Genomic DNA, 17,155 nt, shown 5'->3' with positions numbered 1-17,155 from the left:
AATATTAATAAGTTAATTAATTAACTTAAGACATGGATGTAAACAATAATAATAATAAATTATCCTTAAATTTAGATACAACTTAAGTGATATGCTTCGGTATCACAAGGCAAATCTAAACCTGGTGGTCCATTATAGGTCGGTGCTGCATCTTGATGTCATTTCAGCGTCATTTTTGGCACAAATCTTGCTGCACCTCGTCAGAAGACAACGGGGCTGAATTTCCTGCGGTAGCCGTGATTTCAAAATAGTGTTCGTTGCAGAAAAATATAGAAATGTGAGGGTTGTACTCACTTTTGTGACATACTGTATTGATGGCCATCTTGGGTTTCTTTAGGTTTTTGAGACATGTATTTTTTCACTGGCCACCCAAACATAGATAACAATAGTATCATTGTTATTATGTTGTATTGTTTGTATTATTTTCTTACCAGTGCAACAGTGTGTGCTCTTTAGATTAGTTACAGCATTAGTTAAGAATGTTATTAAACATTATTACCATATGTTAAATGAAAATACCTTTTGACGGCATATTTGTGATGTAAGTTCAAAATATTCTACTTGCTGACGCCATTTTCTGGCTGAGATCATCATTGCAACTTCTTTTGTTGCGCTTGCAAGTATGTTAAATTTTAAGATGTGCTTGAAAAAAAATATTCTTTTTTCACCTTTTTTGTGTATTGGGTTGACATTTGGACTGTATTTGAAACTCATTTCCCTACTTTCAATATTCACATCCCACAATTGAAGACAATCTTGACCACGCACGTGATATCACTCTTTTGCAAGTCTTTTTTACTTGTATTTTGTTTTTGGATGGTATTTGTAGGAGAAAGATTGTCAACCTTAAGAAAAAAACAGTTGATAGCACACACAAATCTAATAGCCGATTATTTCCTTATTTCTCTTAGTGTCTTTTTGTATTGTATTTTTTTCAAGTTTATTCTTGTGAAATGGAAAAATAATACATAAAATTAGCAACATGAGATATTCTTTTATTATTTTTTAGAACTATGTCAGGGGAAATAAAAATGTATATAGACTTAAACTACAGTGTGTTTTATTTGCGATCTAGATGTCGAGGCATTGGTAGTGCAACCAAAAAATGAGTGTTAAAAAGAGCAAGAAGTAGATTAAACTACAGACACTCAAAGTAACCAAAAAGAGCCATTGTTCTTCAAAACTTTTTGGGAAACTTTTTGGACAATAAATTATGTTTTTTCGAGTGCGCGGAGCAGATGTTAGATAAATATAACCGCTCTAAGTGAAGCTCATGTTATGTAAATTGAATGCAAACGTTTATATGATAGTTCATGTATTATTTTTTTTCAAATTTAAATCACTATTATTTTTAATGAATTTTTTAACAGCAGGAGGTGCAAAAAATACATATTATCCATTTAAAGCCGTTTGCATAAGACTGGCGTCTCAAACTCTCGGCTCGGGAGCCATTTGCGGCCCTCAGGATGATAGTTTGAGACAAGTAAAAATGAAAAATTACGGATAATCAAAGTGACCTTAAAGCATCATCTATGTCATTTTACTCTAGGTGGAGCTTATGTTAAATAAAATAAATCAAAATCCATTGACCAACAAGTAATTGAAAAAAAGCATTTACAGTATATATTTCATGTATTATTGCTTATTATTAAAATCAATGTTTCTTTTTTGTTTTTGTTTTTATGAATTACATTTTTTAACACTAGGAGGCACTGCATAATACACTCTTGAAGTGTAGCCGTAGCTGATTATGGTTTCATTTCTTACTGATTAGTTAGTTGATTCCTTTTCATACGACTTCTTAATATATTTTTTTTAGATATTATTTTTGCAGGGAAAAAAAAATAATGACACGGTATTTAGAACAGACCTTTGCCCAGAACCTAGCTCTGACGGTTCCCAGGTCAATAGAGTTTGAGACCCCTGGAATAAGGTCATTGCAAGTTCGTTGCATACAGCTCACCATCCAGGCGTGCCAATGAGTTGAGGAATGTGTCCACATTGGTATGTTGGTAAGTGGGAAAAAAAAACCTCAAAATTGAAGAATAGAATGACCCAAAGTCTACTTCTGTTCAGATCTATGGACCTCCAGAGCTCAGACTAACGTCTGGCGACATGCAGCAGCACGGTTACCTCCACCTCTGCCGCTTAAAACACATGACCACCCTCTCGCAGCACTCTTCAGCCAAAAGCTGTGAAAATGAAGACGTTTCTTCTAATTTCACACTCGGCGCTTGATCGTTAGGCTCTTATTATGCCCCATTTGCTTCCCTCCGCTGGCCATGATGAAAGGGGGCCAAAGGGGCTGCGACAGGACAAAAAGAGGCCCCTCCATCACAACACATTTTGTTTGGGGTCTTTTTTCCCCCTCAAGAACCCAACCTTCCCCCTCCCACATGACCAATACCTCTTTTGCCAGTTGCCCCCGCCCGTCTCTGTATTAGTTTGTGTCTAACTAGGAAGGTCCTGTGAGCTGCAGATGGTCCGCTCTTGTTTAATTGGCCCTGGGCTTCCCTGCCGCTCGTCAGTAAGCGGGTAGGTCAATGGCTGCTCATGACCTCTAATGATGGTGTGCGCTTAGAACATTTTAAAAAATGCAATCTTTTATTTCCGATGTTATTGCATTCACTTTGATAGAAAATTACATTTGAGCCTAATGAGGATATTGCGAAAAGCAAAAACGGTATACTGAAGGTACAGTGTGGACACAAATACCCTGGTTATTTTCTATCATGCCCCTCCTAGGAAGAAGAAAACCCTTTGTGCCAAGATCCCAAGTGATTACAAATAGTATAATTTGTCCATATAATTGTTTTAAGTAGACCACTGGATAACACTATATCCTAATTAACATATGAAAAATTAAAAAAAAAAAGGAACACAGACTAACTTACAACAAAGAAAAGCCTAATTGCTGTGATGGGTGTGAGTGTGCCACTGAGTGTCCCACTGCCTCACTCATGTAGTGAAGGTGCAACTGCTCTTCATTGTTAAACATAAAGAACAAAAATAAATGACCAACAATAACAAATTATGTTGCTGTTTTTCTACTAAAAATCATTTAGCAGACGACAGATAATGTTCCTTTAAATAATGCCTTTTCTATTTTTCATATTAATAATATTATTCTTAAAATGAGAAATATTGTCATCCATGTGCCCTAAGATATTTAATAGATTTAGGATATTATGAGATATTTTGGGCAGCACAGCGGCTGAGTGTTTAGCGCGTCCGCGGCACTGTTTTGAGGTCATGGGATCAAATCCAGCTACTAGCCTTCCTGTGCAGAGTTTCATGTTCTCCCCATGCTTGTGTGGGTTTCCTCTTGGCACTAATGTTTCCTCCTTTTTAAAAACATGCAGGTTAAATGGCCGGTCCAAATTGTCCTCAGGTGTGAATGAGCAAATGTGTTGTCTGCCCCTATGTGCCCTGCGTCGAGCTCGCAACCAATTCGCGTGTCCCCTGCCCACTGCCCGAAGAAAGCTGGGATGGGTGCAGATAGTGGATGGATGGATAGATGGATGAAATATTTTGCAATGATTCAAATCATGGTAAAAATGCTACAGTATAAATATAAGGTTTTGTTTTCCTTTAGAATTAAATATCTAAAAAATGATATTATATATATATATGAAGATAAAAAATATACATATATGTGTATATTTAATATAATATAATATAATACAGTATGATATAATATAATATTATATAATAAAATAAAATATAATAATGCTGGTCTTTTTTGTTAAAGTTATGTTTGCATATAAGTATACATTTTCAACATGTTTACCCTGTTTAAAAAAGTCAAGTAAAAATACACTAATCACTATTGATTTTAACTATAATTCTAAAATAGATGTTTGCATCGTAACTGCCCCACTAGCATCTCCTATATATTAGTCAGAGCCCATTAAACAATGTTAATTAAACATAATTATCACATTTTGAATGAAGAAAACTCTTTTAACGCATAGTCTCATTTTTTGTTTAAAGGGACAGTGTGTATTATTTGACAATAATATGTCCCTATTTTGTTTGATGCAACTGAAAGCAAGTGCTAAAAAGCATGAGGACGAATACAAACTGAGGAAACTCACCAAAGTTAGTAAATAAGTAATTTACCAAACCCCTCCATTTTATAATTCTTTTGCAATGTTATGGCACCTGTGGCTGCAAGGTTAATAGATGGACTACTAGTTTAGGATTAACCAGGAGTCCCTCTATTGACCTTTTTTAACAATACAACTTCAGAGTGCATTTCTTTGCTTATAGACTATGAGGAATTGTGTGATTCTCTCATTTTCTTTAGAAGCAAGATTTGCGAGGTCCATGTTGACCACCCAAGTGACCTTGTCTGTTCCCTGTCAGACACGGTTGCAAGTTTCCAGGTCTCGCTAAAACAAGTTAGTCCGTGTTGCTGTTTGTTTCATCCTTGGCCGCATGTGTCCCTTTTCTTTGTTTAGTTTTCACCCCGCAAATGGCCTGGGCTAAGCCGAGCATCACACTCAACGGTGATTAATTAGGACATGGGAATAAAGAATTTCAGCCGTTCTAATTAGACGCAGGGCGTTTGATGGAATGCCAGTTTTTGTAAGGAAAGGGCCTGACTTTCCCCTCCCCGGCCGCCGTCAAAATGTGTCAGAATCGGTGCTAAGTGGGCTCTAATTTTAGAGATTATATCAGCTGTGAAGTGGAGCGGCTGCAGCTGATGCAAAACGGGTCTCTGGGGTTTAGAAACACTTTTTCTTTTTTGCGCACCCCCTTCTGTTTTCGCCTTTTCGGGGTTGGGATGTTGAAAGATGTAGAAAGGTTGCATTATTTTTTGGTGGTGCCAGTGTTATGCCGAGAAATGCATCCCTGCCGAGATTTCCATCCCCTAGCTACTATAACCACTTTTACCTCGTTTTATCTCACTTTTACATCACTTTTCGGGAATGTAATGGCGAACATATATCCAAAACCCATTCGTCTTGCATTTGTTGGGAATGTAATACAACTTAAACTATTCCGTCTTTGTATTTGTTGTGAATGTAATCGAACGGTAATGCACACCGTATACAAATCACGTTTGAGCAGGTAACATGTTTATTTTGCCTTTTTCTATTCAAATCGCCCGTATTGAAACTGTTATGCACTCTACCATAAAGTGGCTCAGGAGGTAGAGCGCTCGTCTTGGGATCAAGAGATCGCAGTTCGAATCCCGGCTCCTCCGTTTACATGTCGAAGTGTCCTTGGGTAAGACACTGAACCCCTAATGCCCCCAATAAGCAGGTTAGTGCCTTACATGGCTGCAGGGCCACTATTGGGAAATGTGAAGCACACTGTAAAGCGCTTTGGGAAGTCTTGACTTGAAAAGCGCTATATAAATGCAGATCATTTCATTTCATTTTCAAAGTTTAAACCTATCTGGCGCCATGCCCCGGAGTTTTTTTTTATTAGGCACTTTTGCACGCAGCTTGCTGTTTGACTGACAGCATACACCAGCCTAAGTCATGCTACTCACGCACTCCCAACACACAAAGCCCACCGTAACCTGCCCAAGTGATAGCATTTGCTTTGTGTTATCTGTTCAGAACGCAATGATACGTTGTTGTCAACAACAATAAAGACAATTCAATAAAATTAAAAATCTCCAAATCAGTAAACCAGCAATAAGCAAAGCGCGCAGTAGCGTGGAGTCTCTGCATTCGCAAACAGAATGATTTTTTTTCAACTTTGATTCTCCTTAGTTTGTGTTCTTCTTTATGTTTTGTAACACTCAGTTTTGGTTGAACTGTGCAATACAGTGACATCTTGTGGTCATATTTGACCCCATGTCGGTACTCAGAACAATGGCTGATACTCACCTGCCATTGCATGGCTTTTTTGCAATTGTAACGTAGCGATGAATTTTGTAAGTAATGATGTCATTACTGATTGTTTTATTGTTACATTGAATTAAAATTGTTATTTTTTTAGGGAAGAATATCAAGTATCAAGTAATTTTTTGTTAGTATAGAATAATATTCACTATTTTATTATCTGTATCGATCAAAAAAATTAATAGTTTTGAACATCCTTTATAGATATAATCAAACATCCATTATTCAAGCACATGCTCCTCTCACATATTTTATATTTTAATTTATGCTACAGATCTGCATGAAATGTCTTTATCCTAATGTAATCAACATTCCGTCAATCCATTCTAGTCAATTTTTATCGTGCTATCATTGAATCCGTTTTAACTAGGTCAATCACAGTTTGGTTTGGTCGCGTCAATCAGAAAGAATTGTCAAAGATGGAATCAGTAGTGAGGACGGCAGAGGAAATAATAGGTACTGGCCTCCCGTCCCTGCAAAGTATCTACATCCATCAAACTAGAAAACGGACACTAAAAATTATAGACGAACCCAGTCACCCTGCTCCCAGGTACTTTGATTACCTGCCGTCAGGTCGCCGTCTTCGCTCCATTGCGAGCAAGACTTCACGTCTTAAAGAGAGGTTTCACCCTTCCGCTATCCGTATGTTCAACAGGAATTGATTTAGGTTATTATGTATAGTATTATTATGCCAAAGGCGTTCCTCCGACCTATTCTACTCTAGTCTTGTTATTTACATATTCTTTCTTTTTAAACTATTCTATATAATTACCTTGTATTATACACCACAATATCTTTTTTACTCTATTCTTTTTATTCTTTTAAATCTATTATTTTATCATTATTGAGTGTTCGCGTGTAAAATGATTTCTTGTATATATCATGTTTATGGTTTATACTGGCTGAATAAATAAATACAATACAATGCAATACAAAAAATACAGTGTGGGAACAACGTTGAGTTGCGTTTGAGTCATATTTATTTGCATAGCCCTTTAAGGTTGGCTCAGTAGCTTAAGGGGTTTTTAAACAGATTTAAATTCAATATTTCCTTTATTTAGTATGTTTTAACAATGCCTAACTGTGTTCAAGGATATTTTTTATATATTTTACACCGGGCCTATATGCTTTTATCTTTTTATCATCTTTGTTCTGTCCACGGAGCGCATTAGGCTGGAGGAAAGGAGGCAGAGAAATGGGGGGAGGAGAGTGATGTCATGTCCGAGCTTGAGGTTTTCTTTTAATCCTTGAATGAAAATGGCGGGAGTAAGTAAAGGACTGTTTTAAATGCAATCCAAATGCCAACCCAAACTCCCCAAAAGATGAAAAAAGAGTTTATTCGAGCGCATCTAAGAAAGACACGTATGTGCACATGCCATACAAGCAGCTTGACTGAGACTGCAATGATAATTTCAGCCAGAAAATGGCATTAGCATGTAGATTATTTTCATGTTACGGACACCACCTTCAAAGGTACACCTCAACATATTTATTTTATTCAATTAGGCACAGAACTTGTAGTGTTCCTCCCCACATTTATGTAAATATGTTGCAAAATAAGTAATTGAAGGAAAAGAACACTTCCAAATGGTAAATCCCAATCACACAACATGTGAGGCTTACTCAGAAACAGACAGCGATTGTAGTGATGAGTGATTGCATACCAATCATTTATGCTTGGAGGTAACAATTGTGTCTTTTCGTTATTGTTTTTCGCCACATGTGTCGCTGCTGGTATAATCTGGTTTGCTCACTGTTAGCGTCAGTTTTGTCCTGTCCCTTGGTTTATTCCTGGTTGGCTTCACAGTTAAGGCCATTGCCGATTTTTTGTTCTTGATTCCCTGTCAGCCTGGCTGCTTACCCCATGTTTTTTTGACTGGCTAGCCTGGCCTTAGCGCCGTATTCCTTGGTTTGTTTGTTCTCGGCCGGCTAATTGTTTGTGCCTGTAGCCGTTGCCTCCCGGTTAACCTGTCTACTCGCTGTGTGTTTTATGGTTGGGCAACCTCACATTCGTCCGTCGAGGCTGTGGGTGCTTTCTGTTAGACCCTCTTAGAAGTTCTTCTCGTGCTTTTTTTCTTATGAGTTAGCCCCTTTTTAGCTGCTTGGCCTTTGTTGTATCACTACTGGGTCCACCTGCAACACAACGTCTAAGCACAGGGTTCATACAGGTGCTTAAATCCTTGAAAATTATTTTATTGTTGTTTTTCAAGAATTGAAAAGTTCTTGAATTTTGGATGAAGTGCTTGTAAATGCTTGAAACTGTTTGCTTAAAAATGAGGCAGACACTGCTTTCTGGTGGCTTTGCTTTGCCATTACTTTTCTTTCCTCGTGATTAACAGCAGCTGGCATTAATTTGTTTGTCACACCTAAACAGTACACTATTAAATGTGTAATCCTGCAAGGTTTACAAATCATTTCTGAACATTCATTATGGGCAATGCAACAAATTAAGGTAGTGTTTCCTAGTTCTAAATTAAAATGGGAAGAACTTCCTTGCAGTTGAAAAGCTACCTATTAACATTATTTTACCCAACACCCACATGGGGAGACACTTGTCTCATCAACATTTACACAAGTATTGTTCAGATCCACAAATATATTCGCCATTTATTCAAGATCTAAAAATCATACGTATTGGTAAATGCACAATCAAGATTAAAAATCGCAGATATATTTGTGGATCTGCAAAATACATGATTCACAATAGATTTTTTCTTTTAATGGTACTGGATGAATTAAAAAAAAGGCTTTAAAAGTCCTTATAATGTGCTTGAATTTGGCCATGAAAAGAACCATCCATGGAACTATTTCCTCGCATTTGGCATGTTTAAGAATTTGGGAATACCTTGAAAGTAGATGCCCTTGATCTGCAGCCAAGTGGGCCTGAAGACATATGCAGCCTGCACCAAGATAGAAACAGGCAGAGAAAAAGGAAGCAGACTCTGTGTGTGAAATGCTGACCAGATTCCGGGGGAATTCGATAAGTCTTCATGTGGTTGCACCGTGGAATATTCCTTCCGTTGCCCGGGCTGTGATTGATGTTTCTCGGAATTTGCCCGAAGTGAAAAGAAGCCTTTCACCGTGCCAGTGCGCCATTACAGCATGTGCTCCATTTAGATACAAAAGGCGCAACAATGTCGGATCATGTGATGTCGCCCGCAGCGAGCCGAGTGTCACATCGGGCCAGAAACCTTGGCTTAAAGTTGTATAAATATAGATTCAGCACAGCTATTTTCCCTCGTTCTAATTTTCAGAAGTGATGAGACGCTAAATAATAAATAAACGCGTCCACTTTGAAAGTCGATCGTGAGCACGTCTGACCCACTTCCTCATCTCCGACTGTGATGTAAAGCGCAGTGACGGCGAGCTCAGTGACCCTGGGAAGAATTACAGTGTCAGACCAGTTTCTCAAATTAAAGTAAACATAATGGTGAACATTAATATTGGCTGACGATTCAGCGCCAAATTTCATTTGCACGTCTTTATGGGGGGGAAACAGAAACTTTTAGCCCTCCCTTATTACTTTTGTATCAGCAGAAATTTTTTGGGGTCAGTATGATCTGCAGCCTTCCAGTTTTTTTACCCTCTCGTTATCAGTAACTTTTTTTGCTCTTATAAAATGAGTAAATAGATAAATAAATCCAAACTGTTTTGTTAATGTTATCTTTTTCCTATTTCACAATATGCTTTGCTAAATGTACTTAGTTTGTCGACTGGACTTTTTAGGTGGGCAGTGCTGCAAGCATCAGTGGAAAAATATAGTTGCATACGATGTATTAACAAAATGTGTCCAATGAAACATTTTTATTCTTATTTTGTTTTATTCTATTTATTCATTTTCCAAGATTTTCCCTAGAAGTGTTGCAAGGAGATGGAGACCATCCCTGTCGATTTTTCGGCAAAGTCCAGGGGTCACATCGGACTTTTTGCAAGCAAGTCACAGGGATTCTATTTTGTTTTGTTGTTCCCCTCCCAGTGTTTTTCATTTTGTAGTAGTACATTGTAAAATGTAACCTATGTACTATGTATGTACCTATGTACAATGATTTTTATTTTACTATTTTTTTCAATTATGATGAAAATGTATTTATTTATTATTTGAGTGATTGATTAAATGAATGAATGGCCTTTATTGCCATTATACAAACGTATAACAACATTTGAAGGCTTCTCCTTTCAGTGCGAGAAAAATTAATTAAAAAGGTGAAAATGTATTAACAAATTATCAAACATAAAAAAACATATTAATAAAATATAAATTAACAGTACAGTACAGTATATTGTGTTTATGGGCGTTCTAGATGGGTGTGCAGGGTGGAAATGGCTCTTGAGAAGAAGCTGTTCCATATTCAACCTAATTATTATTATTATTAATATTATCATTGCTATTATTATGATTATGATTATTATTATTATTATTTGACTCCATAATTTTCCTGAACTCTCAGAGATTATAGACATTTCAAATCAATATCTTATTATTAATATTGTTATTATACTTTGTCAAGAACACACTTATTTTCTTTTATTTTTTGACCTAGAAACTGACAGAAATACAATAATACTAGTATTTTTTTTATGTATGGAATTACAAAAAAATCATTTAACATCTGTTTCTAATGAACAACGGTGACATATATTGCCATTGCTAATGCCCAAACACCCCCCCAAAAATTGCAGATGTTAGTCCTAAAAATAAAATATTTATTAAAGTTTCGAGCTTTCCAATAGAAAAATACATTGACATGCCACTGAAGGAAAATGTGAATGACTGAAAGCTCCCACTTATTACTTACTTTAGAAAAAAAAACATGGTGGCACGGAGGATGACCGTTTTGCACATCTGCCTTACAGCTCAGAGGTCCTGGAATCGATTCCAGCTACCAGCCTCCCTGTGTGGAGTTTGCATGTTCTCCTCATGCTTCAGTGCATTTTATCTGGGTGTTCTGGTTTACTCCCACCTACCACAAACCCGCATGGCAGGTCATTTGCTGAGTCAAAATTGGTCCTGTGAATGAGAGAGTTCACGTGTCTCTGTATGCCTTGGCAACCAGTCCATAGTCTCCCCTGCCCAATGGGCTGGAAAATGAATGAATACATGATTTTTAGCATATGGCTTCCCCAAAAATGCCTTGGAAAGTTTGCTGTCACAATAAAATATAAAACCTTACTTATACCATGAAGTCAGGCTTAAGGATTTCGATTGCAAAAAATTAGAAGAGGCCTCCAGATTTGATCTGCAGGATAACAAAAAGGGGTTGAACTCCTGCTGCTGTTTCACTGAACACTTTAGTTGACAAAAGACCCTCCGTGGAACTGTAATCATGAACGTTTGTCTGACAACTACACCGCCCAGCGCAACAAATCACGGTCCTTCCTGAGCAAGGGCGAAAGTGATACGCGCTGTTAAATCCATGCGGCGAATAAAAGATGAAGCGGGAGGTTGCCTTTTATCTTTCAAGTATGTTATTAGCTGCAAAATATACTCAACACACTCACCCGGCCAATGTTGTTGCATGGGCGAGAAGTGGATCATAACTTAGTGCGGATGCACTTAGCAGAAAAATTCAAAACGAGAGGAGATACAGTGCAAGTGAAGGAGTCATATTTTAAGTATTGTTCTTTTCTTCTCCGCTGTTTTGTTAGAATATGTATAATGTTTTTTTTTAATCACGGCATTACAACTTCAAAGTGTGATACTATATATAGTGTTTGTTCTTAATTTCGTCCTGTATGACATTTGTACGACTGTACATTTTTCTCCGATGGATTTTGTTCAGGTAACATACATCTTATGAATATTTAATATAAAAAAATAGCCCAAGGTGTTTTTTTATACACAGGATGTTGTATTTGGGTACGAACTGTTGCAGGATTACATTTTCTTCACCATTGGTTTGCCAGGAAAAAATCCAGCCCTCCCCGTGAACCTTAAGAGCACAAGCAATGAAAATGGCTTCATATATTTTGCTCCAAGATTGCACGGTGATCGCCAAAGTGGATCCTGTTTCTTTCACCAATAGTAGACTAAACTATGATCCCAGCAGTGGTGGGTTGTCAGGTCCTGCAAGGCCTTGTCTACTGGCCTAAAACATATCTCAATTTTGTCATGTTATGCTAGAACACATATGAAATAATTACAAGTGATCTGTCAGCGTCTTTTTAGTTTTTTCCCCTGGTTGCACTGCTGCTTTTTATATTTAAACATTTAACCAATCACATTTCAGCAATCACTTGTTCCCAGGGTCCGAAATTTACCGAAGGCCTTCACAATCAGTTCTGCAAGCTCTGAGGCATAACATCAAAGTTATTAAAGCTGTCGGTTTAACCAATCAGATATCGAGGTTGCGGTGCCAAGGCAGTCTAGATAGATTGGCTAGAGGCTAGGTTAGCGGTAATGGAACTATCACAACAAAAAGATGAAGAAAGAAAAACATGTCCTAAGCTTCTGTTGAACGGACTTTTCCCAGCCCTAAATCAAATAAAAGATTATACCAGAAACACGACAGGACAGGCTTAACCTTCAGCATTAGTTTTGATGGCGATAGAAAAAAAACTTCTCGATGGAATTGAAACGCACAAAGTAATTGGAATCTTTTAGAGGAAAGGATAATAAATAGATTTGAAAATATATAAACATTGGTTTGAAAATATTTGAACAGGGGCTGGGCCTGGAGGAAAAAATAGATAATTGGTGTATTCAAATCTTTGTATATGCAGATAGAGAGTCTTAAATCTGATACTTTTTTCATGTTTGCATTTACATGCACACATTATGTTTCATTGTCTATTTGTTTATAAAGGGTCATTTTATCCAATTGGTTTTTAAACACACAAAATATACAAATACATGTATCTTCTTTTACAAATTAAAACATTAATAAAGAGTAATAGCAAAGTAATATCTCCCTTTTGTAAGCACTAAATTTGATCATTTGCATTGAAAAACTGAATGCAATAGGGCTATTCAGAAGTGATTTATTGCATGAAATGTGATATCTTGAAAAAATATTGCAATAGTATTGCCTTAAGCAAAGACTTCTATTTCAAATCAAATAACATCTGAAGGGGCATTTGCAAAAATGTCTCCGTTTGATAAACAATGATTATCATATAGTACAGCTTCAGTATAATGTGATGAGTGGCACGTGGCTTTAAAGACATCCAGCGGACTATTAAAAACTGATGGTTATTCTCTGACAAAAATGGCTCCTTTTTTTCTTGTGCTTCTCCCAGCATTGTCTCAGAGCTGGTTCAAATTCACTGATGAACCGTAGTTTGGTTAACATTACCAGTAAAAATTGAACAGCATGATCTCAATGTCCAAAATACAGTGCGAACAAGCATTTTTTTTTTTACTCGCTCAGATGCTTCAGTGTCTTCAGTCATTTGCAAGTAGCAGAGGTCTTCCCGCCTCTGGTTTTCTTGTTTATATATTCAGTGTTGAAAATGACCTTATCAGCATGATCACATTAATGGGGTGCAAGGTTCACAGATGTGCAAAGGCGGCTAGCGTGCCCACAGGACCTCCGGGGTCCGAAAGCACACACTGAGCAAAAAAGCTGGTTCCAATTTTGTTTATCTTTGGACCCGACATAGCGATGCGATGTTTCTTCGCACCGTGTAATCAATTTAATAACAACATCGCCTTAAGCCAATTACACACTGATAATTACACTTTTCAAAGCGTGCACAACAACAAACGCATTTGTGGTCGAAAACAGACGTCGGTGGAGGTTTATTACTGTTTGCTCTTAATGAAAACCATGTCGGCCTTCGTGCCTCTTTACAGCTGGGCTGCACATGCAGTGTTTATGTGCACCAGGGGTAGTAATTCTCTACTGAATTTGTTCAGTTTATTCTACCAATTAAACAGCAATGAAAACTTTCTAATCATTTTGGTTTTAAGTAATGGCTTATATGCCCCAGATAGGGCGGGGATTATGTCAAGAATGGTTGTATGAATAAGAGATTGAAAGCTTTGCTTTAAATGTATTGAGAATTGGACCCAAGACAATGATCAAATGAATAACGGAAGTCGGGAGGAACATTTAAATATCAGTTCTCAGGGTCCTCTTATGATCATCGTTGCCTTTTTGTGAGGATTTCACTCTAATGTTCATATTATTGTTTTTTCCCTCAAAAAAGGAAACACTACGTCGGCAGTTCTTTGCCATCTGTAAAGACAATTTTGCCATCACACACAGTACTCGCGTGTGTTGTTGGCGTGTGTGGGACTGAAAGATGGTATGATGGTTAGAGGTTAGGGTTAAAAAAAGGTGTTGCGGATGGAACCTTCTGCACAACAGTCTTGTTTTCAGGAGGTATTGAGTGTTTCTGTGTTGGGAGGGTGAAAATGCCATTCATATATTGGGGGCGGCAGTGGCTCAGGAGGTAGAGCGCTCGTCTTGGGATCAAGAGATTGCAGTTCGAATCCCGGCTCCTCCGTGTTACATGTCGAAGTGTCCTTGGGTAAGACACTGAACCCCTAATACCACCAATAACCAGGTTAGCTCCTCACATGGCCGCACGGCCGCTTTTGGGGAATGTGATGCACAATGTAAAGCGCTTTGGGAAGTCTTGACTTGAAAAGTGCTATATAAATGCAGATCATTTCATTTCATTTCATATACTGTAATACAGGAATGGCTCCTTTCTCTAAAAGTCGCAGACCCTTATAATCAGACATCTGCTCCAGTATGTCTTTTAGAAGATGCACTACAAATCCTAGTACTTTGTGTAAGAGCAAACTTGTTCCAAATGAGATTAACCACTGACTTGAAATCTACGTGTACTAGGAAATCCCAAAAGCTAATTTTGTTTGTGTACTTTTTTTGAAGACTCACAAATAAGGACACAGCAGCTCTGAGCATAATTGCTCCTCAGTAAACCTGTTAATACCTGGTTTCTATATTTTGTTGTTGTTGTAATATATTAATGACTGGGAGGTCGCTGGTTCGCGCCTCGACCGAGACATACCTAATTGGTATAATGGCGGCGCCCTCTGGCTGCGGCTGCATCGACTCGCTACAACGGGTCAGGTGTATCGACATTTCGTTCTGTGTACATTGTTACAAAGAATGACAATACAAAGGAAATTATTATTATAATTATTACTTAGACCTACTTCTCATTACAATTATGGCACGATCTGGAAAATCTTATAGACACAAAGTTTCCACCCAAAAGTCCCACCCTGTCCGTATTATATTACCTGTCGTGTTACCAAAAAGAATAAAAGTCATAAATGCATGCATATGCTTCATGAGAAATTAAAGATCTTACTCCCACTCCTTGACTGTGTCGAACCGATTCAAACAAGCTAACATTTTCTTTACATCCCTCTTTGACAGTGGGAAGAGGTGAGCGGTTACGACGAGAACATGAACACCATTCGGACCTATCAGGTGTGCAACGTCTTCGACAACAATCAGAACAACTGGGTGCGCACCAAGTACATCCGACGTCGAGGCGCTCAGAGGATTCACGTGGAGATGAAGTTTTCTGTCAGGGACTGCAGCAGCATTCCCAACGTCCCTGGGTCCTGCAAAGAGACATTCAATCTCTACTACTACGAGTCGGACTCCGACACAGCCACCAGAACCTCGCCAGCCTGGATGGAGAACCCCTGGATCAAGGTGGACACAATAGCAGCCGACGAAAGCTTCTCCCAAGTGGACCTCGGTGGCCGAGTGATGAAGATTAACACTGAAGTTCGCAGCTTCGGGCCCGTGTCCAGAAATGGCTTCTACCTGGCCTTCCAGGACTATGGCGGCTGCATGTCCCTCATAGCAGTCCGTGTCTTTTACCGGAAGTGTGCTCGCATCATCACAAACGGGGCACTGTTTCAGGAGACTCTGTCGGGGGCGGAGAGCACCTCGCTGGTAGCGGCGCGGGGTGTTTGCATCCCCAATGCGGAGGAAGTGGACGTGCCAATTAAGCTTTATTGCAACGGCGACGGGGAGTGGATGGTACCCATTGGGCGCTGCATGTGCAAGGCTGGCAACGAAGCAACGCAGAACGGCACCGTCTGTCGAGGTACTACTTTTGTTGCTCTTTTTTCAAGCCTAGATTTACTGTTTTGTTTCAGATTAGTTATAGAATGAGTATGTGCACTTGCTTTGAGGCACTCATCAAGACAAGCTTTAGCGTTCTTTGGAGATAGTTATGGCTCAAACTGGAGGTTATCCTTGATCATGTGTATGATGTGTATAGTTTGCAATAATCTGAGGTCTGTGCAACCCTTTGAGACACTTTGTGATTAAGGGCTATACAAATTAGCATGACTTGACTAGTCAGCTCCCACTTCCAAGAGCTCACAGAGCAGTTTCGTTCTGCAACAACACAAGTCGGTTGCGACTCATCCCTCATTTGCTTTTTCCTTCGGTGCATTAGTAAAACCTATCTTGGTAATCGTTATCTAACAAAGACAACTCAGAGGAGTGGAAAACCGTGCCGTTTAAAATGGCGTCAGGTTTATCTATTTTTCTAAGGATGGGGAAAATTGGGGAGATTCATCCAATTTCTTCAAAGTAAGCGTATTTCTGAAGGACCTGTTGTTTTCTGACCTTTTATGTTATTGTCTCATATTTTTTCCATTTTTGATGCCATACACAACTGCCACACACAAGCCATTGGCTTTAATCTGCAAACAATCTGAGCTGAAACGATTATTTGAAAAGTGGCTTTTCTTCATCTAGTTTCCGGACCCTGAAACAAGATTTATTTTTATCTTTACAGTGTTGCCTCTTTTCCTCTAAGTACATGCAACATCTTCTTTTAAAATAGGTTAGAATTTGACATATTTAGTTAACCAAGTCATATTTTGCCTATCAAAATGGAGCCCACCCACAACATGAATACAAAGCATATACTTTACTACAAGACTGAAAGAAAGAACGTCTTTTTTCCCTTAATCCTTTAAAGCTATTGTGTAAACCCGCACAGGTAATATGTTTCCCATGTCCCGACATGATGAGAAATAATGTGCTACATCCATGCAGACAAATACGCTACTTTGTCTAATGACCTTCATTTTACCCTCCCAACTGGAAGTCTCTTGAAGGGACATTGATTGGACATCTCAAAACGTCAATGTAACCAGCACACTTTATCCTACATCCCGTCCTGCCCACACCAGGGCGGAAACTGTTCAACCCGCAGTGAGGCCTCGGTAGCTGGAAACAGCAGGACACTGTGTTTTACCCATCCACACGAACCTCCCACCTGCACTCTGATGACTGTGTCCCTGCCTTGTAATTATAACACATCCACTTGACATGTCTGTGAGCTTA

At 38.5% G+C, this 17,155-nt stretch overlaps 1 protein-coding gene across 4 annotated transcripts in view; it reads left to right on the top strand.

Annotated features, from left to right (window-relative positions):
* The window catches only part of ephb2b (eph receptor B2b), a 243,835-nt gene that overhangs the window by 79,357 nt on the left and 147,323 nt on the right, over positions 1–17,155 (top strand). For all 4 annotated transcript variants that reach the window (XM_088338893.1, XM_088338891.1, XM_088338892.1 and 1 more), the window contains exon 3: positions 15,215–15,899. In XM_088338893.1, the coding sequence (XP_088195019.1) occupies positions 15,215–15,899 (685 nt within the window). The remainder of the gene's footprint in view (positions 1–15,214; positions 15,900–17,155) is intronic.

Source organism: Urocampus carinirostris, chromosome 6 (genome assembly GCF_059441175.1).
Source record: "Urocampus carinirostris isolate Australia breed hairy pipefish chromosome 6, RoL_Ucar_1.0, whole genome shotgun sequence".
NCBI lineage: Eukaryota > Metazoa > Chordata > Actinopteri > Syngnathiformes > Syngnathidae > Urocampus > Urocampus carinirostris.
Note: the sequence above shows the minus strand (reverse complement) of the source record. Positions and strands in the feature narration are given on the sequence as shown.